General features: G+C 42.4%; 1 protein-coding gene across 5 annotated transcripts in view; it reads right to left on the bottom strand.

Annotated features, from left to right (window-relative positions):
* The window catches only part of Nbdy (negative regulator of P-body association), a 99,873-nt gene extending 72,946 nt beyond the window's left edge, over positions 1 to 26,927 (bottom strand). For 4 of the 5 annotated variants that reach the window (XM_071606597.1, XM_071606595.1, XM_071606596.1 and 1 more), the window contains exons 1-2: positions 26,577 to 26,927; positions 24,305 to 24,441 (exon numbers count right to left, since the gene is read on the bottom strand). In XM_071606597.1, the coding sequence (XP_071462698.1) occupies positions 26,606 to 26,812 (207 nt within the window). In that variant the 5' untranslated portion in view covers positions 26,813 to 26,927 and the 3' untranslated portion in view covers positions 24,305 to 24,441; positions 26,577 to 26,605. Of the gene's footprint in view, positions 1 to 17,260; positions 18,383 to 19,243; positions 19,427 to 24,304; positions 24,442 to 26,576 lie in introns of those variants that run through there. The other variant, XM_071606598.1, reaches the window with a different exon arrangement.
* Positions 26,928 to 27,150: the final 223 nt, after the last annotated feature.

Here is a 27,150-nt window from a genome sequence, read left to right as displayed (position 1 = left end):
CCCAGTGGCTTGGGAGGCTGAGACAGGAGGGTCTTGAGTTCAAAGTCACCCTCAGCAAAAGCAAGGTGCTAAGCAACTCAATGATACCCTGTAATAAAATACCAAGTAGGGCTAGGGATGTGGTTCAGTGGCCAAGTGCCCCTGAGTTCAATCCCCGGTACAAAAAAAAAAAAAAAAAAAATTGTCAGTACAGGTTACTGAAAATATCCAATAGGTCACTGATTCAGTACTGACTTTACAAAATTGGATTCCCTGGTATCTGTCATCCTGCAAAATCATCAGGGTCTAGATATCCTTACTGTAGAACGAGGTGGCCTCTGCCTCTTCCTCAGGGAAGAATGTTGCTACTCTGTTAATAAGTCAGGAATAGTAAGGGATAAGATGAGCAAGCTAAAGGAATAAGCCACTAACCTAGCAACCATTTCCTCCTCCCCTGGGTGGTGGGGAGGACTCCCTACCTGGATTTGGCCCTTTTGACCCCCATTCTCCTGATTATCTTATTTCTCTCCCCTCTTCCATGTTTCACTAATCTTTTTTTTTTTTTTTTTTTTTTTTGAGAGAGAGATAGAGAATTTTTTAATATTTAGTTTTCAGTGGACACAACATCTTTATTTTAGTTTTTTATGTGGTGCTGAGGATCGAACTCAGCACCCCGCACATGCCAGGCAAGCACGCTACTGCTTGAGCCACATCCCCAGCCCATATTTCACTAATCTTTTCAGAGGTTTCTAACAGAATGTGTCGCTGTCATCTCCAAGGCCACCACCCAAGAACATGTGAAAACTCTGTTCTTCCTTCAGACTCCAAAACATGTCCCAGAGATGCCCCTTCTCAGCAGGAAGTAGCAGATGATGTCACCCAACTCATTATACCCATTTGAGAGTGTGGAATGAAGGAAATAGAGATTTACAAAACCCTCAGGGAAAAAGGGAGCTCAGGAATCTGACCTGTAGCAATCTCCTTTAACTGCCCGAATCCCCCTGCCCATGGAAAGTAAGCCCACCAAGAATAACTAACCAACTCCTCCCATGACCTGGCCCTGCTAAACCCTATAAAACTCAGACCAGGGGCTGGGGTTATGGCTCAGCGGCACAGCACTCGCCTCGCACGTGCAAGGCCCTGGGTTTGATCCTCAGCACCACATAAAAATAAATAAATAAAGTTGTTGTGTCCGACTACAACTACAAAAAATAAATACTAAAAAAGACCATATTTTTAGCCAGTTGCCATTTTCCCCTTGAAAATATGCCCCTCCATTGCTTAATAAAGTATTATTGAGCCATTGAGGTCTGTCTCCCTTTCTTTTTCTTTTTGTATTCTTTCATTTGCTTTCAGGGTTCTAACCACCAAGGGTACAGAGGAGTTCTTGGGGTCATGTGAAGGAGAAGGCCTGAGGTAGTGGTGATAGGGGACAGATGAATGTGAATGGTGAGAGCATAAGGTTTAGGGAATAATTCAATAAAATAGGCCCATTAGGCTGATCCCCACATGCTTCCTTTGCCAAGAAACAATTTAACTGAAGTCCTACCTGGCTTAAGTGGACAGGATATGTCATATTCCTTGGCAAACTACCTGCTATCTGCCAGAGAAATGCAGGCCCAAAATAATGTTCATAAGTGGAATGTAAATTACCTCGAAGGGGGAGACTTTTGTGACCCTTTTCACAGACCAGACCCCAAAACTCAGGGAGATAAGGATAATTCCTCCTAACCATAAAATCTGTAAGAATTTGTGGTTAAAAATCCAATTAGAACCAGTCAGCATGAGCCAAAGTGACACACAGAGTTGTCACGGCAGTGGGGACTTGACAAGTGTGATATCCTACCAGTCGAAAACCAAGAGATGGATGGAACTGGGTGAGACTCTGGAAACTTTTCTGGTATTTCCCCAATAAAATTGGAGTGCAGGAGAGACATACTGTCCCTCCTCTCTAGAAGGACTCATTCTCTCCCTTGAGAACATTCCTTTTCCCATCCCTTCTAATAAACTCATGCCTGTTACTCTGAGCAACATGTCTGATATCTTTCTGATTTGATTGCAAGAATTGAGGTTTGAAGGAGGGGTGTCTTCAGACTGTCTCAGTTTCCCAGAAGGCCCCAGTCCTGTAAATGTGGGAGCCCCTCCTGACCTCCCTGTCTGCTAGATTCTGTAGCATGGTGTAACCATGTCAGCATCCCTTCTTAGACCTGACAGCTTTGTCCCCAATTCTTTGGTCCTTTGTCCACAAGGAAGTCTGCTACCCAAAGAGAAGTGAAGTTGCACACAAATGGCTGGGCCCTGGTCACTGTCCAGACAGGACATACACCTTCCTAGGGCAATACCCTTGTTCATCCTACCACCCCAACCCAGGCACCAGGAGTATGGTTTGGCAATGTACAAGAAAAAGGACAGTCCCAGTCCACAGGGACCCCTAACAAGATGTAACTTAAAAGGGAAGGAAGAACAAGAGAACCTGGTTTCCCTCCAAACTGGTTTCCTAAGGTAAGTCAGTAGTCTGGCCTAAAAGAACCTGAGTGTTTTTCAGATAACAAAGGGAGGGAGAGGAATGACTGTCATTTGTGGAAAGACAGTGCCATCTAGGGGAAATCAGTTCTGAAAAGTGCAAGAAGCATAGACAGGCCAGAAGCCAGAAGCCTGGTACCCCACAGTGTGGGACAGGGATGTGACAGTAAGGACAGACTGAGCCTAGAGCACACTGGTCAAGCCAGGGTACCCCGCCCCCCCACCCCCAGAGTTCCAAACAACAGGGGGAAGCCTGCCAGCTCTCAGAACCTTGCAGGCAGCAATCCTGTGCCAACCAATCCAGGGGGCGGAGCTACCCTTGGCGACATTTTGGGGCGGGCCCAGTGCTGGAAGTTGACTAATCTCAGGTCCGCCCTTGGGTTCTGGTGACCTGCATGAGGAGTTGCTGAGGAGTTGCGGGTGCCTTTGCCTGGGGTAGCCACAATGCTGAGGCCCAGGCTGAGAGACCCCTTTCGTCGCGGGGAGCACAGTAACCTGGAGGTTCTGGAGATGGCAAGGTTTATACTAAGCTTTCCCTGGCCACTTCCTGTAGCAGCAATGGCGGGCCTTCCATTGCTAGCCTTTTCTTCCAGTTGTGTTCCCAGGCGGAGGAGCCAGGGCGCCTTGGATGAGCCCAGGGCAAGTGGCAGCCAGGGCATAACCATCCACGTTCACTCTGGGTGGCGATAGGTCAGCTCCTGGTCTCCTGCATGTTGCTGGTGTCCATCCAGCTTTAGTGCTCCTGATGGACTACACTCTCCAGAAATGCATTCCCTCTCCTGCGCAGTGCTGATTATAACCTCACTCTAGTTTTAGTGGTTCCACTCACCAGAAAGAAATATTCCGCTTGGTGGCGGTATGGCTCCACAAATTTCAAATATGATGCTCCCCCACCCCCCCACCCCCACCCCCGCCCTTTCCATCTGAAAAAAAAAAAGTTTGAAATCTGGGAAAAAGAGAGAGAAAGCAAGAAACTGGCCACCAACCTCTCCCCCCAGTCTCCAAATTTGCCAGAAACCAAGGAGCTGAAGACCCTGCAGGAATCCTATTCCAGCAGCCTGACAGCAGCCTGCCTTTCCCCCTTTTTTGGGACCTCTCTGTTTGCCTTAACGCCTGTGCTTGCAAGAAGGAAAAGGGACTGTGATTCCACTCAAGAATTCAAATGCTAGGGGGCTTCCACAGTGCCAAGTGCTGGTAACAGTGCTGCTTGGCTCATGTTTTTACAGCAACCCTGGGTTTTTTCACCAAGGCTTGGAAATTGAGATATAGACCACACTATCTTGGGCTGACCCAGCCTGCAACAAGGAAAAGCCAAGTGCAACCTGCAGCCACTGGTTGGGAGGTAGGAGCTTCCCTGGGAGGAGGTATCTAGGAAATTACTTCAATCTGATTCTGGGCAGGCTGGCCTGGCTTTCACCAGGGGACCTGCATTAGGCCACTGAAAACATCAGGGGCTCACAGCCCCTTACTGCATGTTGGAGGAATTGTGGTGGGGTGGTGGGTCTTTATTCAAGGACCACACAATACACTCCATTTTCACAACTTGAAAGTAGGAGAGAAATTCCTTTTCATTTATGAGAGAACAGAATTTCCCCATGAGTGACCTGGTTGTTAAAGCCTGAACTCTTCTAAGACGCCAGATGGGAAATGGATGTGTAAGTCTACTTTAGTGTGTGCATGAAGGGTGAGAGTGGGGGATTGAGATGTTTAAAGGTGTATGGATGACCTAGGCCCTGGGCTTCTGTGCTCCAGTGTGTCTTTGGGTGTGTACACCAGTGGGGATGATGAAGTCTGCGGGAGAAGGAGAAGGAGTATGTGCAGATGTACCTGTTGGTGTCTGTGTCTCTGGATGTCTACCTGTGTGCATTGAAGTGTTCATGTGAAAAATGACAGAAATGCACAGGTGCACACTGAATTCCATGCTGTTGTAGTTGGAGGAAAGACCACAGGGAACACACTGAAGTGTTGCCTTCTGCCCAGAATTTCCAACTTTCCAGCTTTCATATGGAGAAGACTTGCAAGGAGTCAAAAAATTTAAACTCCTTTGCTGGCAATATGTCCAGGATCTGTTTGTTCACAGGAACCTCGTGGATAGATATTTTTTTTTTGCAGGATGAGACTAATTCTACTGTTGACCTTAACCCTGATCCATTTCAACAAAGGGTCCAGTATTCCTCATGGCCTTGGGCTAGGATAGTGCATCTACCCATCAACAACAAGCAGAGGAAAGATACTTTCCTTATTCCACAGAACACTGTCCCTGGCCAGGCTAGCAGAAGAAAGTGAAGGGTAAAGAAAAGTTTTACCATGAGAGGAGGAGGAGGAGGAGGAGGAGGAGGAAGAGACTAAGTACTCTCATTCCGACCCAGGTACTCAAAGATCTAGCTCAGAAACTCTACACAGGCTGGTACTTAACACACAGAGTGGCAGGGTGACACAAGTGGCTTACTTCCCAGGGAAAGAATACACCACCCAGAATGTTATTGTCCGAGGGATGCCAAATGAATGTGTAGGACCTTTCATTGGCAAAGACAGAGTGTGAACCATGAGCTGGCTGTCATCAGCACATTCCAGCTGCCCAATAGATCAGAGATTGAACTTCTTCACTGCACTTGCATCTTCTGCAGGACAAGAACATGATTATACTCAGGAACACAAGAAGGCATGAAGTGGGGACAAACTGGACACAAGGGGTACAAGATCCTCCTGAGGGTAATCAAGGGCAGAGAGAAGGGGGGAGGCCCCTCCCTCCCCCATTCCACAAGGGTCATCATAATTTCCACAGAAGGAATTCAATTCTCTATCCGGATCCTCCTGCTTTCTCCCATGGCCTCTTCCTGCCGGAACCCAATCTCTACAAAGCAAGAATTGGAAAATCAGAAGTGACACAAAGGAAAAGCCTGGGGAGGAACAGGTGAAAAATGGAGAATAGTAGTGAAGCAGAAGGCAGGAGAATGACCTGGAATACCTTGAGTCATAAGTGGACAGGTGGTACTCCTAGGGGCATCCAGTGGCTTCCCAGTTGAACTTTGTCCATACAAGGGCCTGTTGTACTATGATGATGGTGCTTCCTTCTTGAAGTTTTCCAGGCTGAAGTGGGAAAGGCAGCCAGTGGCAAGGGAGGGTACAACAGATGCAACAGGTACACAGAATGTCTGGCCCACCGAGCCTTGCTTGTGGATCACATGTGAGTGCAGAGACCTGTACATCTCTACTTAAACAGGGATGCGTGTAACTGAGGCCATACACAAACTTGACTGTGCCCAAGGGTGAGAAGTGAGTGCAGCTCAATGTGAAACAAAGACCTGGGACCCTGAGAGGGGATATCCCATCACTGGTAATCAAGGTTAGTGCATTTCTCTCTCTCCAGCTTTTCTCTAAGCAGGTGTGAGAGGCAGCCTTCTGATTACTACAGAACAGGACAAGGTCCACAGTAGTTGAGAGCTGACAGAACCTTGTATAAATGTGGCTGCTGTTCTCAGGCGTGTTTGCTGTGGGCTTTTTGGTTCTTTTCCTATATATAAATGTTGCTATAGTTCCAGCAGCATCCTACAGTAGAAGCATGGACAAAAAATTGAATACATGGTCTGGGGATGTGGCTCAAGCTGTAGTGCGCTCGCCTGCAATGCGTGCGGCCCGGGTTCCATCCCCAGCACCACATACAAACAAAGATGTTGTGTCCACCGAAAAACTGAAAATAAATATTAAAATTCTCTCTCTCTCTCTTTACAAAAAAAAAAAAAAATTGAATACACACTTGGAAGTGTTTGCAGGATATGCTGGGCACTCTGATGTTTTGGGATGTCAAGCTTACTTTGTTGAGAGATCACTACTTTCCCACTGTGACTTACACTTCCAGGAGGAGAGCAGATCCTTGGCACACTGGGGAATGATGAACATTGAAGTTAGTTGAAGAAACTCAGGACAAGGTGACCAGGGTCTGTTATTCAAACCAGCCCTTCATTCAGGTCCTATGCTTGAGCTGGCCTGTCTAACTTCTCTACTCAAACACACAAGTAGTACACAGAGGTACACAGGCACACTTGCACAAAGATAACTCACCCTATTCCCACCCTCTTGCCACTTTCACTTCTCACTTAATTTACATGTTGAATAATCAGCAGTCCTCACATCTCAGGTTCAAAGGGCAGAGGTCTTTTATGGGGGTAATTCACAGGCCTCCTGCCTACTTAAGGTACCCTGTTCCCTGTATACAGCCTCCTATCTCCCCTTTTTACAACTTGCATCCCACCCCAGAGTTACATCACTGAGTAATCCTAGAACCTAGAAGGTGGGTAAAGGGAAGGCCTCCTAACCTCTGCCCTACCAGGTTTTGCCACATGGTGTGACCATTTCAGCAGTCCTTGGATCTGAAAGTTTTGTTCCCAGACCCATAGCCCCCTTGGCCGCAAGGGAGTTTACTACTCAAGGACAACTGAAGTGCACACAAATGGGAGGACCAGGTTCCTGTGCAGAAAGGACATGCAGCTTTCCTGGGGAATGTGTGTGTCCCCTCACCCTGACCTCTACATCCTGCAGGACCTGGGGGTGGTGGGGGGAGGTGATGCATACAGGCAGGAGAGAGCAGAAGAGTTGGGGCAGGGGTGATACATACGGGGTAGATGGTCAAGTGTTCATAGGTACCCTTACTAAAAGGTGAATTCAGAGAGAGGAAGAAGGGGAGAGCCTCCTTTGCCCACAAAGTGGCTTCAACAGGCAAGCAGCCTGAATGAAAATGACTTTACAAAAGGAGTGAGAGGAAGCCTAGATGGGGGCAGGGAAAGGAGTAACTGTCATTTCTGGAACCACAGTGCCATCTAGCGGAAACAGTTTCTGAAAACCCCAGGCAGAAGAGACACTTGGCTCCAGTAGTCAGGTGGCCTGGGTGGTGTGCAATGGGGTTGTGGGACTGGAATGAGTGTACTCCAGCCAAGGACAATCTCCCCACCAGGGGTCCAAAGCACAGGGGGAAGCCTGCGTGCCCTCGGGACCCTACCCAGGGGCCTTAGGACCCTCCAGGCAGTAGAGTAGCACCAACCAGCACAGGGGGCGGAGCTTCCTGTGGCGCCATTTTAGGACGGGCCCAGGAGAAGCCACTGGCCACTGACTGAGCTGAGTTCTGGCCTTGCGGTCTGGGGTCTTAGGTCAAGAGTTGCAGGTGCTCCTGCCTGAGGTCAGCACACGCTGAGGCCAGGAGGCCCCTTTCCTCGCCGGGAAGATAGCAGTCTGTGGCAGCTATGGAGGGCCGCCCACTGTCAGCCTTTTCTTCCTCCCTGCTCCCTGGTGGAGGAGTCAGGGTGTCCCTTGTGCTTGGAATGAGCTGGGGCAAGTGCCAGCCAGGGCGTAACCGTCCACCTTGGTTCGCGGTAGCCATGGGTTGATGGCAAGTGGCGGTGGTGGATCGCGGCCCTGATTCCTGCACGGAGCTCGGCTGGACTGGGCCCTGGTGCCCAATCGGCTCCACTCATCAGAAACTCATTCCACTTGATGGCAGTAGAGCACTACACTTCCCAAAGTTGATGCCACCTGCCTCTCCCCTCCACTCTCCCCCCGCCCTTTGCGTCTTAAAAAAAAAAAGCAGTCTAAAACCTCGGAATGAAAAGGAGAAAACAAGAAAGACTCACTGTACCCCAACCTGGATCTGCAAACCTACTAGAGCAACTGACCAAGAACCGAGGAGATGCAGAAGCTACAGAAATCCTGAGCCCTCTGTATTCCCCGCTTTCTTGGGACCTCTCCAATTGCCTTAACTCCTGTGCTTGCAAGAAGGAAAAGGGAAGTGACACATTCTGGGGTTCACTGTGACTCCACTCCAGGATTCAAATAGTACCAGGTGCAGGTCAGTGCTGCCTGGCTCATTTTTTTTTTTTTTTTTTTTTTTGAGATTCCAGGTTTTGTTTATTTAGTTTTCCCCAGTGGTAACATCTCACAAAATTGCAGTTCAATATCACAGTTAAGCTACTGACATTAAAGTAATGGAGCCCATCTGTAATCCCAGTGGCTGCTGAGGCTGAGACAGGAGGCCCCAAGCAACTTACTGAGACCCTGTCTCCAAATAAAATGTAAAAAAAGGGGGGGGGGGGGGGCTGGGTATGTGGCTCACTGGTTAAGCACCCCTGTATACAGTACCCTGTACCAAAAAGAAAAAAAAAAAAAAGAATTGACATTAATAAAATCAAGATATAAAATAAAGAACATCACCACAGAGATCCCACCAATTGCCTTTATTTATTTATTTTTTGATGTCGGTGGTGGTGGTGGTGGTTGGGGTACCGGGGATTAAACTCAGGGGCACTCAACCACTGAGCCACATCCCCAGCTCTATTTTCTATTTTTCTGGCTCATATTTTTAATAAAACCCTATTTTGTTTTTTTTCACCAAGACTTGGAAATTGAGGTATTGACCACTCTGTCTTAAGGTGGTCCAGCCAATGCAACCAGGAAAGGCCAAGTACAACCTACAGCCACAGGTTGGGAGGCAGGAGCTTCCATGGGAGGAGTATCTAGCAATTTACTCCAGTCTGACTGGACAGGCTGGCCAGGCTTTCACTAGAATTCACTATGGGACCAGCAGAAGAGGCCCTCTCAAGAGAGAACCCCCTCTGTCTCTACAGCCATTAGGAGCAGTTGGAGGGTAGCTGGTTAAGCAGGACTACTGAGTACACTTCCCTTTCACTCCAGCTCCTTGAGCCTAGGTTGTAGTAAGAGGAGGCCAGAGTTGTCCCATGAGTTACATTGTTGCCAAGACTTGGTGCACAAAATGGTAGCTTGACCATTTTTCAGATACCAGCTGGGTCATGGGAGTGTATGGGAGTGTGTGTGTGTGTGTGTGTGTGTGTCTAGGTGACCCAGGCCCTGGGTTTCTGGGCTCCTGGGCAACTTTGGGTACGTGTGCCAGTGGGGACAGTCGAGTCTATGGGAGGGTAAGTCCATATGTGAGCAAGTTTGTCCATGTGTGTCTGTGTCTGTATGGGCCTGCCTAGCAGAATGTAGGAAAATGGCAGTTCATGTGGAAAATGGCAGACACCCCATGCAGGTACAAACTGAATTCCTTACTGTTATATGCATAGGATTGGACTGGAGGCAAAGGCCACAGTGCACCCCCTGAAGTGGTGAGTCCTGGCCAGACTTTGCAATTTTCTCCAGCTTCCACAAGAAGACTTGCAAGGAGAGCAAAGCCTTGAGGTCTTTGCTGGCAGGGTGTCCAGGGGTCCTTTATCATTCACATGTAACATGGGCAGATTTTTCTTTGCAAGACAAGAGGGATGCCTCTTGTATCCTTCAACCCTGCTCAATTTCAAGACAAGGTGGAGTGTCCTACATGGGCTAGCATGGTGCATCCCTCCATATCCAACAAGCCTTTTTCCACTGAACACTGTATGGGCCTGGCTAGCAATAAAACACATCACCTGCAATGCTGTTGTCCATGAGATGTCCCATGAGTGTGCATGTAGGAACTTTGCAAAGACACAGTGGGAACCATGAGCTGGCTAAGTCATCAGCACATTCCAGCTGCCCAATAGACCAAAGAGTGACCCTCTTCACTGCACCTGCATCTTCCACAGGGCAAGGACATGGTTATACTCAGGAATACAAGAGGGCATGAAGTGGGGATAAACTGGACACAAGGGGTACAAGATCCTCCTGGAGGGTAATCAAGGGGAAATAGAATGGGGAGGCCCCTCTCCCCCCCATTCCACAAGGGTCATCATAATTTCCACAGAAGGAATTCAATTCTCTATCCGGATCCTTTCTCCCATGGCCTCTTCCTGCCAGAACCCAACCTCTGCAAAGCAAGAATTGGAAAATCAGAAGTGACAGGAAGGAAAGCCTGGGGAGGAACAGGTGGAAAATGGAGAATAGTAGTGAAGGATAAGGCAGAGGAATGACCTGGAATACCTTGAGTCATAAGTGGACAGGTGGTACTCTTAGGGGCTTGCAGTGGCTTCACAGGTGAAGAAAGCCACTAGCCAGGGCTGAGTAGTCAGCCCTGGGTTCGCCAGGGTATGAACCTTGTCCAGATAGAGACCTGTTGTCCCATGATGTTGTTGTCTACTCTACATATTCCCCAAAACTGAAGTAGAAAACAAGCAGTCAGTGGCAAGTAAGGGCGGCAGTAGAAGGAACAGACAAGTCAAGTGGTCCATTGGTGAATATCCTATGATTGAGTATGGGAGCATAGGTACATGGACCTGCTCTCCTCAGCTTAAACGTGCATGCATAAAGAGAGGACATAGACATGGTTAGCTGTCCCCAAGGGTGAAAAGTAAGTGCAGCTCAATGTGAAACAAAGACCTGTGACCCTGAGAGGGGGTATCCCATCACTGGTGTGTTTAGGTTCCTGCATTTCTCTCTCCCCAGCTTTTCTCTAAGCAGGTATGAGAGGCAGCCTTCTGATTATTATAGAACAGGACAAGGTCCGCAGTAGTTGAGAGCTGACAGAACCTTGTTTAATTGTGGCTGCTGTTTCAGATGTGTTTGCTGCTGGCTTTTTGGTTCTTTTCCTATATATAAATGTTGCTATAGTTCCAGCAGCATCTTAGAGTAGAAGCATGGACAAAAATTTGAATACACACTTGGAAGTGTTTGCAGGATACTCCGGGCACTCTAATGTTCTGGGATGTCTAGCTTACTTTGTTGAGATCACTGCCTTCCCTCTGTGGTCTACACCTCTTAGAATAGAGCAGATATTTGGCATGCTGGGGAATGATGCACCAGGCACACTGATCTTCAGGAACTGAGCATTGATGTTAGTTGAAGGAACTCTCAGAACAAGATGATCAGGGCCTGTCATTCAAACCAGCCCTTCATACATGTCCTACTGCTTGAGCTGGCCTATCTATATGAAAATCTTTGAACTAGTGGTCTGACTTCTCCACACACACACACACACACAGAGGCATACAGGCATACTTGCATAAACACACCCACCCACTCCCATCCCTACTCCATTATCTACCACCTTCTCTTTTCATTTAATTTACAGGGTGAATAATCAGCAGGCCCTACATCTCAGGTTCAAAGAGGAGAGGTCTGTGTAATGGGGATAACTCACAGGCCTCTAGAACACCACCACTTCTAAAGACACAGGGCTTCTTGTATCTAGCCTACCACCCTACCTCTTCCACCACCTACATCTTACCCCAAAGATAAATCAGAGTAGATCTAGAACCACTGAGCACAAATCAAGTATCTGCTCCTGGTGTGGAATTGAAGCAGGCCAGCATGGCTACCCATGCCTGTGTTCAGGGATGCTTTTATCCCAGCCAGTTGAAGAATGCATTGTACTGAGCATACCGGTAGCCTTCCATGAAGTGCCACCCATCCCAGGAGTCCAACCTCCCCAGGAGTACAAAGGAGTGACTGGGATCCTATGAGGGAGGTGAATTGAGGCACAGGGAGAGTGCCCCTTCTGACCTTCTTGTCCCATCAGGTTCCCTGGCATGGTGTATTAATTCTTGGCAGCCCTTCTTGCACCTGACAGCCTTGGCCTAAGACTCAGGGTCCCTGGACCAAAATGAGTTTCCTACCCAGAAGGGAAGTGCAACACAAACAAGATGCTCTGGTTCCTGTACAGGAGGGACATGCAGCTTCCTACAGGAATGTGTAGGTCTATTTTCTCTTACCTCCACATCCTGCAGAACCAGTGGAGGGGGTTTGGTGCATGCAGGTAGGACAGATCAGGCCAATGGAAGAGGTGTTTGGCCATGCACACAAACTCCACCAAGACTACATACCAAGCTAGTGGTGAATCCAAAGTTAACAAAGAGGAAAGGCTGATTTACTCCCAAAATAGCCTAGAGTGACAGGCCGAAAGCCTGGCTGAAAGTGACCTTAGTCCCATGTTTGGTGTTTTTCAGGCTACAAAGGTAGAAAGATGAAGGTAAGGTGGGGAATGGAAAGGTGAGACTTAGTTGTGTTAATACAGTACCATTTCTGGGAAATAGTTTCTGAAAAGCCCAGACACAAAGGACACTTGCCTTGTGCCAACAGCCTGGCACCTGAATGGTGTGGATAGGGCATGTTAGAGCAAGGACGGGAGCGAGCACACTCTGGTCAAGCAAGGGTCTCCCCACCAGGGGTCCAAAACAGGGGGAAGCCTGCCTGCCCTCAGGGCTGTAGCCAGGAAAAGCAGCAGGTCCAGGGGCCCTGGGACCCTGCAGGCAGCAGTGCTGCACCAACCAGCCCAGGGGGCGGAGCTTCCTGCAGCGCCATTTTAGGGCAGGTCCAGGAGAAGCTGCTGGCTGCTGTGCAAGCTTGAGTCTGGCCGTGGGCTCTGGCGTCTGAGGAGTTGCAGATGCCCCTGCACTGACTTCAGGAGGCCCCTTTCCTTGCTGGGTACACAGCAACCTGGAGGTTTTGGGGACCCCGTAGTTTACGCTAAGCTGTCCCTGACCACTGCCTGTAGCAGCCATGGTGGGCCTTCCACTGCCAGCCTTTTCTTCCTGTGTGTTCCCTGGCAGAGGAGCCAGGGCGCCCTTACTCCTGGGAATGAGCACAGAGCAAGTTCGCCCTCGGTGGAGGTGGGTCAGCTCTTGGTCTCCTGCGTGTTGCTGGTGTCCATCCAGCTTTAGTGTTCCTGGTAGCTCCACTTTCCAGAAACACATTCCGCTTGATGGCAGTATGGCTCCACAAATTTCAAATATTATGCTCCCCCGCCCTTTCCATCTCAAAAAAAAAAAAAAAAAAAAAAGGCAATCTAAAACCCCGGGGAAGGAGAAAGAAAAAACTGGCCACCAAGCTCTCCCACCCATTCCCCAAAATCAGAACCCAAACCAACTCACCACAAACCAGAGGCTGGAGACACTGCAGGAATGCCTGTTCCAGCAGCTTCCCCCACACACCCCCACCCCCGGCCCCACCCACCTTTCCGTCTTCCTTAAATCCTGTGCTTGCAAGAAGGAAAAGAGAATTAACACATCCTGGGGCTCACTGTGACTCCACTCCAGGATTCAAATGCTAGGCCGGCTCCCACAGTGCCAAGTTCTGGTCACAGTGCTGCCTGGCTCAAGGTTTCCCTACAGCTCTGGATTCCTTGAGAAGGTCTGAAGGCAACTTGAGCTGGCTAGGCCAATGCAGGCAGGAAAGGCCACTGCAACCTGAAGCCACAGGTTGTGAGGGAGGAACTTCCTTAGGATGAGGAAACTAACAACTTAATCAGTCTGACTGGGCAGGCTGACCTGAGCTGGAGATGGTCACATCAAAGGAACAGGGCCTCAGCAGAGGACTCCTTACGGTCCTTACTGGAGGTGGGGGGGAGTGCTGTTTAACTTTTTACCTTTCCCACCCGTTCTTTAGGCCTAGTTGATAACTTCCTTTTTTCATTTGTAAGAAGAGACCAAGAGTTGCCACATGGTAGCCCAGGGTTCAACTAGAGAATGGTGGCCTGACCTTTTCTCAGACACCAAATGGGTGATGGGAGTGTGTGTCTAGATATATAAGCAGGGAGAAAGGGTGTTGCAGGCCATGCCCCAGTGTGTCTTTAGGTGTGTGTGCCAGTAGGGATGGTTTAGTTTGTGGGAGGGGAAACTCATGTGCGTACAGGTGTATCTGTGGGTGGGTGTCTGGGAGCGTTCATGTGGAAATGACAAAGTTCATGAGGAAATGGCAGAGACAGTATGCAGGTACACACAATTTCAAACTGTTGTGTGCACAGGATTGGAAGACAAGAAAAGGTTACAGGGCACACCTGGCAGGAATTTGAAAGCCTTCAGGTCTTTTGCTGGTAGTATGTCCAGGGACCTTCTACATTTGCAAGTAACATGGATGAATTTTTTGTAGTGTCCCCATCATGCTAGCATAGTGCATTTTCCCAAATGAAACAAGCAGAGAAAGGATACTTGCTTTCTTCAACAGAATAGGAGCCATGAACTGGCTAACAGTAGGAAGTGAAAGGCAAAGCAAAAAGGAGAGTGTATGCCAGGAGGAGGAGGAGGACTAGGAGAATATATATCCTCACTCCACTTGGGCTGTTTTCAAGGATCTAGTGCAGGAATCCTTCACAGGGTGGTAACCAACACTTGGAGTTGCAGGGCAACACAAGCAGCCTCCTTCTCAGAGAAAGAACACACCACCCACAAAGCTCTTGTTGATGGGATGCCCCCCAGAGTGTGCCTGTAGGACCTAGCCATAAGAAAGGGAGATTGTGAACCATGATCCTGCTATTATGTGCACACTTCCAATTATGAAAAAAGATATCCACATTCCCATGTACAACCACTGTGGTAAAAATTCAAAAATGGCCAGGTGTGGTGGCTTACGCCTATAATCCCAATGGGAGGCTGAGACAGGAGGATCACAAGTTCAAACCCAGCCTTAGCAACGGTGAGGCACTAAACAACTCACTGAGAACCTGTCTCTAAATAAAATACAAAATAGGGCTGGGGATGTGACTCAGTGGTCAAGTACCCCTGAGTTCAATCCCCAGTACTAAAAAGAAAAAAAAAAGCAGAAATGAAGAAACAAACCTACAATGTTCTATGAGCATTCTACTTCTCTTTCATATCCACAACTAGCAAGTTGGAATTAGGGTATTATTATAATTTGCATCCACCATTTTGTTACTTTCTCTGTGGAAACAGGTACAAATAATATGCACAGAAGTACCAAAGAGGAAGCTATTCTAGAATCAGAGGATATGATATCAAGGTATAATTTCCTGAAAGTATAACAGATGAGGAGGACTAAATAATTATGTGCATTTGGTATACTTGTGGATAAAGATGTGAGGCACTGGTATCTCTATAAATAAATGGGCATGAAATAAGAGTAACTTCAATATATCCTCAGAGGCACTCATATTAAAAAGCTTACATACATTTGGGATGGAATTTAAGCTGTGCCATGAAAAATTTTTTCAAGTATACTGAGACTTTTTCATAGAAAACAGGAAATCTTCAGGCTGGGGTTGTGGCTCAGCAGTAGAGCACTTGCTTAGCACATGCGAGGCCCTGGGTTCGATCCTCAGCACCACATAAAAATAAATAAATAAAATAAAGGTATTGTGTCTGACTATAACTAAAAAATAAAGAAATATTAAAAAAAAGAAAACAGGAAATCTTCAAAGTATTTTAAGTAGGAAAATTTTAGGGTTAGATATTTATTTTAAAGAATTCATTCTAGAGGTGGTGCCAAGAGTCAATAGGCAGTAGTATAGGCAGGAAAGCAATTAACAAATTATTATTCACATTTAGGAAGAAATGGTGAGGGTCTAATCCAGTATTTGGGAAATGGAATAGAAATGACAAATTCATGAGAAATTTTGAGGGAATATTCATTATAACCTGATGACAGATTAAATGGTAGCAGTAAGAGCAGAAACATGATATGTGTCCTAGTATCATGAATAAGGAAGAGGTGTATAGTCCTGCTGGTATGGTGAAGAGTTCACTGTTTGTTGTCCATGTTCCATTGAGGTGCTGAGGAAGCATGTACAGAGTTTGCAATTTACATGAGTCTGAAGTTTGGTATAAAGTCTTGTGTTAGAGATACAAATTTGGGGATTATCTGCATATATACATTTAATTTAACTCAAGACAGTGGGTGATACTGCCAAGCAGAAGTAAGTATTAAAACAGGGAAATTCAGGATCCACAAATCCAAGGATCCAAGCAGAGAAGAATTATTTAGGAAAGAAAACTGAGAAACAATGGCCAAATATGTAAAAAGAGAGATTAGAAGAGAAGGACGTTATAGAAAAGAGAAGAGAATTTTAAATGTTACAAAAGGGTTGATTGCGATTAGGACTGAAATGTATTTGGTGGGTTTGAGAATTAGTTACGGCAACCTCTAACACAAAGCCTGATATATAAGCCATTCTCATAAATCTCTGCATTTCTACTTAAAACTTACCAGAATTTTCATTCATTCTTTTGTCTGGGCCAATGTTTTTCAATCCTATCTCACTCCCTTTTTAAAATATTTTAATGCCTATTTTACTGTACTAAAGTAAAACTCAAAAAATAATTTAAAAATCTATATTTATAAAATGAAAAAGACATATAATTTATAATGAGATAAAATGTATTTCAATATATAAATTCAATGTCTGTAAAATATGGCAGCTACAAATGCTGACTGATGTAGATGTATTGTTATTAATGTCTTAAATATCCAAGAGCAGCATTTTGGGTAGATTTTCAAAATGATCAACATTCTTGGTAAGATACTGAACAAAACAAAGTAAGATCTTATTTTGGTTTATATTATAGTTGCACTCCTGGAAAAGTCAGTGTATACTAAAAATGTTTGTAGTTAAGATGACATTCAACTCAAGGCCTAATTTAATATAAATAGGATTTTCACCTACAAACAGGATATTCAAAGGTTTTATGGGATGTAGAAAAATCTTTGTACAGGCTCTCTTGCATATTGCAGGCCATTTAGCAATCTTGATCCTACCCACAATATGCCAGAAAGCCTTCCAATCATTATGATGATCTTGAACACCTTTCACAAACTTTCAAACCATCCTCTCAGGATTATACCACCTTCAATCATTAAGAACAATTACTCTAGTCTCATCCAAAGAAGAAATTAAGTTCTTCTCTTGTAACTGCATCTCCCTCTAACAACCAGGCCTATTTCTTCTTTCTCAGTTATGAATAGTTTTCTCTTGTATCATCACTCTCTTCCTCTTATTACTTTCAGCTAAAAAACCTGAGCAAGTTTCTACCATTATTTTTATATTCTCTTAATTGTTTTAGTTATAATTCATATTTTTTTAAAAAAATTTTAAACAGATACAAGACTTTTTTTTATAACTTTATTTATTCATTTTTATGTGATGCCAAGGATCGAACCCAGTGCCTCACACAGGCTAGGCAAGTGCTCTACTTCTGAGCCAGAACCACAGCCCCAATTCACTTTTTAAATCTCATCCAATTTTTATTTTTCCTTCTCCTCTAAATATTCTCCGAAGAGTGATCTACACCACCTAGCCTCAATTTGGCACCTCCTAATAATTCTTCAACCCACTGTAATTTGGCTTCTGTTCTCACAACAGCACTGAAATTATTCATGCTTAATTCACCAATGAATTTAACTTACAAATTAATGAATATTCTTCAATACTGATTCTCTACCATTTACAACACTGTTATTCATTTTTTTTTAAATTCAGGCAGCAAACTTTCCCAGGTTCTCCCATTATCCTACTTCTCCTTTATCTATTCATCTTTTTCTATATAATTTTTTTGGGGTACCAGGGACTGACCAAGGGGCACTATGACTCAGTCACATTTTTTGTTTTTTTATTTACAGACACGGTATCCCTAAGTTGCTGAGGCTGGCCTCAAACTTGTGATCCTCTTGCCTCAACCTCCTGAGCCACTGGGATTATAGGCGTGCACCACCAAGCCCACCTTCTATATAATTTTTAAATGGTGGTGGTCACCAGAATTTTCTCCAAAACTCATAATTTTGTTCTATATACATATATCTTCTTTTAGAGTATCTAATTTACACTTCTGGTTTTAACTTTCATCTTTATACTGACTGCTTCTTAGCCTATTTATATGATCAAAACTCTTGATCTTTTACCTTTCTTGTGACCTTTTACCTGCCTGCCAGGAATTTCGACCTAGCTATCTTACCAACCATATTGAAAACCTGCTCCTTCTATTCTATTCTGTATTTCAGATAGTGATTTCAATTGATACTGATGCCAGAAACCTGAGAATCATTCCAGGTTTTGGCATGTCAATCTGGCTTGGCTAGAGTTCTCAGTTATTCAATCAAACTGATCTAGGTGATGCTGTGAAGGTATTTTGCAGATGTGATTAACATCTATATCAGTTGACTTAAATGAGATTCTCCTAGATAACCGAGGTGGATCTGATTCAATCAGTTGGTAAGCTTTAAGAACGGAGTTAAGAATTTCCTGAAAAAGAAGAAATTCCATTTGTGAACTTCAGTTTCAGCCTTCACCTGAGTTCAGCCTGGGCCCTTCCTGAGAGCCTACTCTATGGATTTCAAACTCACCTAACCAAAGCCCAGAAGTCAATACATTGCAGGAAACTACATGACTAATAGATTTAACTACCATCACCTCTACCAACCCTCCCCCACCAAAAGAACAGGCTATCTTGAGCTCTATATATTTGGTCATTATATTCTCACTACTTAAAGTTCTATTTGCCCCTTTACCATTACTTATCCTTATTTAATACTTAGACCCCTTTCTTAGACTCAGCTGAGAATCTGATCTACACAAGAGGCTATCCTGGATACTTCTAATCTAGGTGGTATGGCCCTGTACACACTCTTATTGTTATGCTAATCTCTATCTGCAGAACTTAAGCAAACCATTTATGGACTTCTTGGGAGAATTAAATACATTATTTTTGGAACCTTGGCACCTATAACAATGCCTGAAATTTAAGAGATACTCAATTTAATAGATGTTCTTTCATATTTTTTGTTGATTGAATGAAAGAATGGATGGTTCAAACACTGGGTGTTAGGTTATGGCTAGCTGCTATAATGGAATCCATGGTAGACAGAATACTGGCTACCCAAAGATGTCCACACCATAATTCCCAGAAACCATGACTATGTTGTTTTAAGAGGGAAAAGCAACTTTGTTGATGTGATTAGGTTAAGGATTTTTTTAGAGATTATTCTAGATTATATAGGTGGTGTGATCTAATTCCATGGGTACAAATGACCTTTTCCTACCTGAGTCAGAGACAGATGATGAAAGAAGAAAATGGAGAAAGTGTAAGTGTGAGAGGGACTCAACCTGTTATAGTTGGCTTTGAAGATGGTGAAAAGGGTCCATAAACCAAGGAATGCAGGTGGCCTCTAGAAGACAGGAACAGCCCTCAGCTGACAACCAGCAAAGAAACAGCATCCGGATCTATAGTTGCAAGGAACTGGGATCTGCCGACAACTGAATAGGCAGGATACAGATTCTCCCCTAGAGCTTCCAGAAAGGAACACAGCTGGTCAACACCTTGACTTCATTCTGATTAAACTTACACCAGACTTCTCACCTATTATAAGATAATAAATGTACTGTTTTGAGCTCCAAAATTTGTGATAAACTTGATATAATAGCAATAGAAAACTAATACAGAATACAAACAAGAAAATATGGGAGGAATTAAAATGATATGCCAGCAGGTCAAAGAAGCAAGATTACTAGGAAAGGAACTTGATCATACTTGCCTCTTAAAAATTATCAACCTATGGGCTGGAGATATAGCTCAGTCAATAGAGTGCTTGCCTTGCCTGCACAAGGTCCTGGGTTCAATCCCCAGCACCACAGAAAAAAAAAAATAGTATAAGTAGATTAGAAGATCACGAGTTCAAAGCCAGCCTCAGAAACTCAGTGAGGCCCTAGGCAACTCAGTGAAACCCTGTCTCTAAATAAAATATTAAAAAGGACTGGGGATGTGGCTTAGTGGTTAAGCACCCCTGGGTTCAATCCCCAGAACCAAAAAAAAAAAAAAAAAAGAAATGTTTAAATTGATGTTGTGGAAACAAATCAATCAGACAAGTTCATATAGTGGACATATATAGGACAACTGCCTGGACTCATCAGAAATGCCAATATCATGAAAAATTAAAAGCAAAACACTGAAGAATGCTATTCTAGATTTAAAAAGACTCAACAATCACAATAACTAAACAAAATGTATGATCCTTGACTAGATCAGAACAAATGAAAAGCTATAAAAATATTACTAGGAAAATTTGACGGGACAATGTAGTAGTAGCATTGTATCAATGTTAAATTTCTTCAGGTGCAATAACAGAAATGCATGTTTTTATAAGAGACATGATGAAGTATTTAGGGATAAGTGTCATGATAACTGCAAGTTACTTCCAAAGGGTTCAGCAAAAAACTGTGTGTGTGTATTCAGAAAGAGAAAACCCATACAGCAAAAAGCAAGTAATTGATGAATCTACACTGATGATATCTTTCCACTTTTCCATTGGGTTGAAATTTTACAAAGTAAAAAATTAGTGAAGAAAAGTATTATTTGGATACATAAACTTAACCTTAATGATAATTATAAATCTTACTAGTAAATTTAGAAACAAAGCAATGCATTGACATTTTTGGCAGAACATTTTCTGAAAAATACAAGAAAGACAAAAAAGTAAGTAAGAGAACTGAAAAAGAAGCAACCAAACAAAGGAAAGCTGGTGAAAGTATATTAGTAGCAAACAAACTGGATTTTAAATGCAAGAAGATAAAAGCATCACTTAAAAATAAAAGATTTGTCTATTCTAGACTTGTATGTACATAACAACAAAGCCTTAATTCCACAAAACAAAAATTGACAGAACTACAAGAAGTTGACAAATTCACAATCACAGTGGGAGATTTTAAATCTACCTCTCTTGATAACTGATAGATTTAGCACAAAAAATTAGTAGAGATATAGATTTAAACAACACAATTAACAAGTTTAATGAATATTTATATAACCCTACATATAACAGTTAGAATATACAAAATATTTTCAGGTACACATGAAACAACTGATCATGTTCTCAAGGACATAAAGCAAACATTTCAACAAATACTAAATAATGTTTGTACTCAGCGAAATTAAAATGAGAAACAATAACAAAATGTTAAGATAAAAAGATCCATATACCCATGCCTCAGTTTCTAAATACCATCTCTTAGTACCAGAGTCCCATAGAGAAATGGTCAATGGAGTAGAAAATACAAGATGAGCCTGAAAGTAAGGAAGAAAAGAAATGTTAAAGTAAGTTAAAGTATCTATGAAATGATAGGACATGTCAAAAGGACAGAGGAAACAATTTGAATGGGCAGTCAATGACTTAATTTGGGCAATTGAGCATTAAATAATGATAGCAACATCCTATTTGAGAAATAAATTAAATATCTGTGCTCAAAGAAATGAATAAATACATGGAGAAAAAAGCTCTTCCTTGAAGTAGTATTTAAACTAGTAATGTAGTAAAAAAGATGGAGTTTGAAAATTATCATTTTTGTAGTCATCATGGTAATAACTAATTCAGTCAAGAATTAGCAATGGATGCAAAAGCTAGTGGAAAATAGTTTGATGAGGAACAGGATATTCACACAGTCTCATAGTATTCCCAGCAAAATTACTAACTACAAAAAGAAAAATGGCAACTTTAGAGTGGGTTAATCTGGAAAACACCCAACACCTTAAATAATCAAAGTTAATATTACTCCTAAGGGGTCACACCAGCATCATGTGCCACCAATATGATGGCCTGAGAACAACACAATATTACTTCTGTAGTATTCCTTCCAACAATGATTATTATCATATTATTAATATTACTATATTAAATAGATTGCATATTAAATATTATGTCTATATTATTCATCTACCACTGATCTACATCCTTGGACCTCTCAGAAGTTTTTAAACTGTGAAATTCAATCAAAAAGTTTAAAACATAAGAATCAAAATCAGCAATAATGCCATCAATAAATACCATACCCATGCTTTTTCTATGTACTTAAGGAAAATAACAGTTATATATTAACAAATTATATTGGGATAAGAAGCCAGATATAATAATATGTAACAAACTTAAATTGAAGAACATTCTACCAAATGATTGGCAATTTTAAAAATTGCCAATATCATGAAAGAAAAAAAAATTGAAGGATTATTCCAGATTAAGAATTGGAAAGATAAAAACTAAATACGATATTATCATCCTAGACTGCAACTTCTACCAAGAAAAGAAAATAGTTATAAAAGACATTTTTTGAATAATTGTAAAATTAAAGTATGACATAGATAATAATACTGGAACAATGTAAAATTTCTTGTTTTTGACACATGTACCAAGGTTACATATAAGAAAGTCATCATTCTGAGAAAACACATAATGAAGTACTAACAGGTAAAGGGGAAGGATATCTGCCAACTTACTATGAAAATGGGAGAGGGAATGAGGGTGAAAAAAATAATGATAAAGCAAATGTGGCAAAATGTTAATTGGTGAACCTGGGTAAAAGGGTATCTATGGGAGTTCTTTGGAATATTCTCTTGAACCCAGGGGCTCTTTACCATTGAGCTACATCCCCAGTCCTCCTTATTTTTTTGTTTTAAGACAGGGTCTCACTAAGTTTGCTGAAAGTCTCACTAAACTGATAAGACCAGTTTTAAACTTGAAACCGTCCTGCCTTAGCCTTCCCAGTTGATGGGATTCTAAGTATGTGCCACCATACCCAGCCTCTGTAATATTCTCAGAGGCTTTATTTATTTTTTTGCTGGGCTAGGGATTGAATTTAGAGCCTCACACATGTTACACAAACACTCTACTATTGAGCTACATCCTCAGCCCTCTCATAGTTTTTAAAGTGTGGAATTAAATCAAAATAAAAAGTTTAAAACACAAGCATCAAAATCAGCAATAATGCCATTAGTAAATATCATGCCCATGCTTTTTCTATGTACTTAATGAAAATAAGTTATATATTGATAAATTCTATTGGATAAGCAGCCAGTGTATACTTTGTTGTTGTAATCAACATTAAAAAACATTTTAAAGCAGAAAAAATTGAGTTTAATGATTTTTTAAATCATTAATAAAATTTATTAAAAAGGAGCCTATGTTTAGAAATTTTAAAAAAATACCTCATAGGTCAAAGAAGAAATCATTAGAGAACATAGAAAGAAACAAATATTGAATGATTAAAAATACTACATATAGTAACGTGAAATCCTTCTAAAGTGGTAGACGAAAATTTATAGTCCTAACTTCTTATTTTAGAAATTAAGAAAAAATTAATGAGCTATAGGTCAAACTTTTTAAATTAAAGAAAGAACAAATAAAAAGAAACTCGAAGAGAAATATAAAAAGCAAAAATTATTAAAATAGAAAACAAAATACTCAATGGTGAATACTGTTTTAACCAAAAGCAGGAAATACATGAGAAAATTAATTATTGTAATTTATCACATTATTACATGATCATATTGATGGAGGAAAAAACATAATTACGGAAGTAGATACAGACAAAGCACATTGCTAAAAACTCCATAACCATTCAAAATTAAAACTCTTAGTAAGCTAGGAATAGAAACTTTCTTAACACAAAAAAGAAAATCTACTGAAAAGGGTGAAACTTTCATAAAATTCTCAAGACCAAGGCAACAAAACTCTACACTGCTTTTATTTTTCCTTGTATTAAAGATCCTGGCTAGCATAGTAAATCAAGCTAAAAAAAATGGAAAGGAAGAAACTGCCATTATTCACATTATAGTTAAAAGATAATCTAAAAATCTAGAAATAATTAGTACAAATACAACTCAGAAAAGCTTCAGCATATAAAATCAATATATGAAAATATCAATCACGTTCCCATTTATAACAAATTTTAAAATATTCATTTTGCAGCAACAACAGAAACTATAATTAGGAGTAAAACTAAAAGAAAAAAACCCTTACAGACTACACTATTATTATTAGGTGTATATCGCTTCATATAATGTAGAAAATGGTTTAAATTTTATCACTGGAGCCAGCTTTTTGGTTTTCACTTGGCTGGTTTTCGTTTTTTAGTACTGGGGATTGAACCCAGGGGCACCTAACCACTGAACCACATCCCCAGCCCCTTTTTATATTTTATTTAGAGATAGGGTCTCACTAAGTTGCTTAGGGCCTTGCTAAGTTGCTGAGGCTTGCTTTGAATTTTCAATCCTCCTGCCTCAGCCTTCCAAACCACTGAGATTACAGGTGTGTGCCACACCCAGGTGGGTAGTTCTTTTTAATGTGTCAAAATCAACTCTTTTTCCTCCTTTACTTAATAAATTTTTAGTAAAGAGATTACCTTGGAAATCACAACTGCCAGGTGCAGAACATCAGAAAAAGCAGGGTAGCAGTGTAAATAATCTTCATTGTCTTCATTGGGTGAACTATTTTACGAATGCACCAAGGAAATGGAGTCATACTGCAATCCTTCAAAGACTGAAAAATAGTAAAATTAAGGTGAAATCACTTCAATTACTGTCCACTTCTTTTTTTCTGTAGCCTCCTCGATTCCTTAAGTTTCATTGTGGCCACATTTCAATGATATATTCCTACAAAACAGTTTCTCTGCTGAGTATCAGAAGGCGTATACTGCACAGCAGTTTAGGGCACAGACTAACCAAACATTCTGAGTTCAAATCCCAGCTCAGCTACTTAGTGCTATATAACTTCTGGCAAGTTACAAACTTCCTTTGACTTATATAAATCTCCTTAGTGGAGTTCTTGTGATTAAACAAATTAAAATATGCAAAGCCCTTATTTATGGCCCATAAAAACTTCAGCAAAAACTTTTATTATAATTTTCAACAATTTGAATCACTAAGGAGAGATTACATAGCTCCTGCACTTCTTGTCTACACATCTTCCTTTGTTTTCTAGCTGAGCACTGCTCTCCCTATAGCCTATTCTATGGTACCTCATTACCTCTCTGGACTGAGGTGAAAATGAGGGAAGTAAAATTCTATGGAATGACATCAGATGCTGTCAAAAGTGAAACAGAGCTCATTCTTTTCTATGCTCTACAACCACACCTCATGTCTAGAGCCTCCATGGTTGTCAGTTATCCCCTTATTCATTGACTTATTTACTCAAATATCTTGTTTCACTCCAGCTATGCACCAGCCATTATGCCTTGGTCATCCATCCTCTTAAAATTCCCAGCACAGGGCTGGGGTTGTGGCTCAGTGATACAGCGTTTGTTTCACACGCGGGGACTCTGGGTTCGATCCTCAGCACCACGTAAAAAAATAAATGAGTGAAATAAAGGTATTGTGTCCAACTATAAAATAAATAATAAATAAATAGATAAATTCCCAGCACAATACCTATGCAATGCAAATGTTCCACAAAGGTTTACTGTATAGATGAGGAATGATGCCTCTCTCCTTTGGATTATAAGGACCTCTGAGACTTGGGTCAAAATTGGTTTTATATTTTGCATTCTACAAAACTCATTTAAATAGGAGACTGCTTTTCTGATAGTAAGAACTAAATTCCTAAAATACAAATCATAACACTTGCTTGAAAATATTCTGTGGTTTCTACTGTTTATGGAATAAACTTACTTATTTCCTTAGCATGTTCAAGGCCCTAGGGCACTCTGTCTTCACCTGCTAGTCCTTCTTAGAGTCACAATTACAGCCAAGCTGTTCCCAGAACAAGCATACTTTGAGGCTTTTGTTCTGGAAACCCTAGGCCTAAAAAGCATTCTATCTCCCTTCACATGGCAGATGTCACTCACCCTTTAAGGCCCACCCAAAGCTCACCCTTCCTCTTTGATAGCTCACTATTACTACCAGGAAGATTGACTTGACCCATCCTCCATACTTCCTGAATATCTTGAACAAGCAAACATTATGGCACTTGGGTTTGTACATCATATTGTGACTTTTTTTCCTTATTAAACTCTCTCACCTTACACACAGAAAGACATACTTCCGAAGGCTCACCTTACAATCCCCTCTTTTTAGCACAGTGCTGGGCATAGGCATTAGGCCTTCAATACAGTCTTGTTATTTTATTTTGAACTAGGTTCTTTTTAAACGGAAAATTTTGAAAAAACATACATAAGCAGAGACAACAGTATAATAAATCCCCACATAGACATCATCCTGCTTAATTTATCAACTCACGAAAATTTTGTTCATCCTCTGCCCCCACACCTTAACCCCACTGAATTACTTTCAAGCAAATCAAAATATTCAAGCCTATTTCTTTAAAACATTACAATTATCACATCTAAAATATTAAAAATAGGACTGGGGTTGTAGTTCAATGGTAGAGCGCTTGCCTTGCAAGCGTGAGGCCGTGGGTTCGATCCTCAGCACCACATTAAAAATAAATAAAGATAAACATGTTGTGTCCATCTAAAACTTAAATAAATAAATAAAATATTAAAAATATCTACTAAATGCCATCAAATATCCATCACTTCATACAAACATATCTTGTGAAAGGGCTTTTTAGTGCCTGCATGTTCTTTCTTCTATTTTGAAATTGCGGAAAGAACATGGAAATACGTAATTAAGCTTCGGAGAGCCTGGGTGACCCAGATGAAAACGAAAGACTCTGACCTGGTTTCGGGTGGGAAATGTATATTTCACTACTTCTCCGGAGGAAGAGGGTGCGACTTCAGGCCGGCAGATGCGGGAGGAGGAGCGGAGGGAAGATCGGTACTACCGCCGTTGGGAGTTCCTTCCGGATAATCCCACCGCGGAGCGAGAAGGCAGCGCTTTTTGGGAGGCTTGGCTTCCCGCGTGTTCCCGGGTGGGAGTGTGGATCTCCCGGAGGCACAAGGTTGGTCCCCCATAAGTGTTATAGGACCCGAGCGACAGTTTTCTCCGATGGGCCCAGGCAAAGCTGAGAGACCTGAGATGGCGGCGGATCCCCTTCAGGAACCAGCTGGCTTCCTCCCGGTTTTTCCTCTTACCGTATTTCCTGTATCCTGAGACGTATATCCCTTCTCCGCCTCCGCACCTCCACCCCGCTACGTACCCCACCCCACTTTAACGTTTCTACCAGGAAGAGACTTAAAAAACTGCGTATGTTGTAATATAATGTTTTACCCTAGCGCCTCCAGATGTAACTATACAATCTATGCGAGAAGCTCAAATTTGCCTCTAAGTGGAAAATTATTCATGGTTTATC

This window comes from Marmota flaviventris, chromosome X, assembly GCF_047511675.1.
Source record: "Marmota flaviventris isolate mMarFla1 chromosome X, mMarFla1.hap1, whole genome shotgun sequence".
In the NCBI taxonomy this organism is placed as follows: domain Eukaryota; kingdom Metazoa; phylum Chordata; class Mammalia; order Rodentia; family Sciuridae; genus Marmota; species Marmota flaviventris.
The sequence above is the reverse complement of the archived record's forward strand: the minus strand, read 5'-3'. Positions and strand labels throughout refer to the sequence as shown.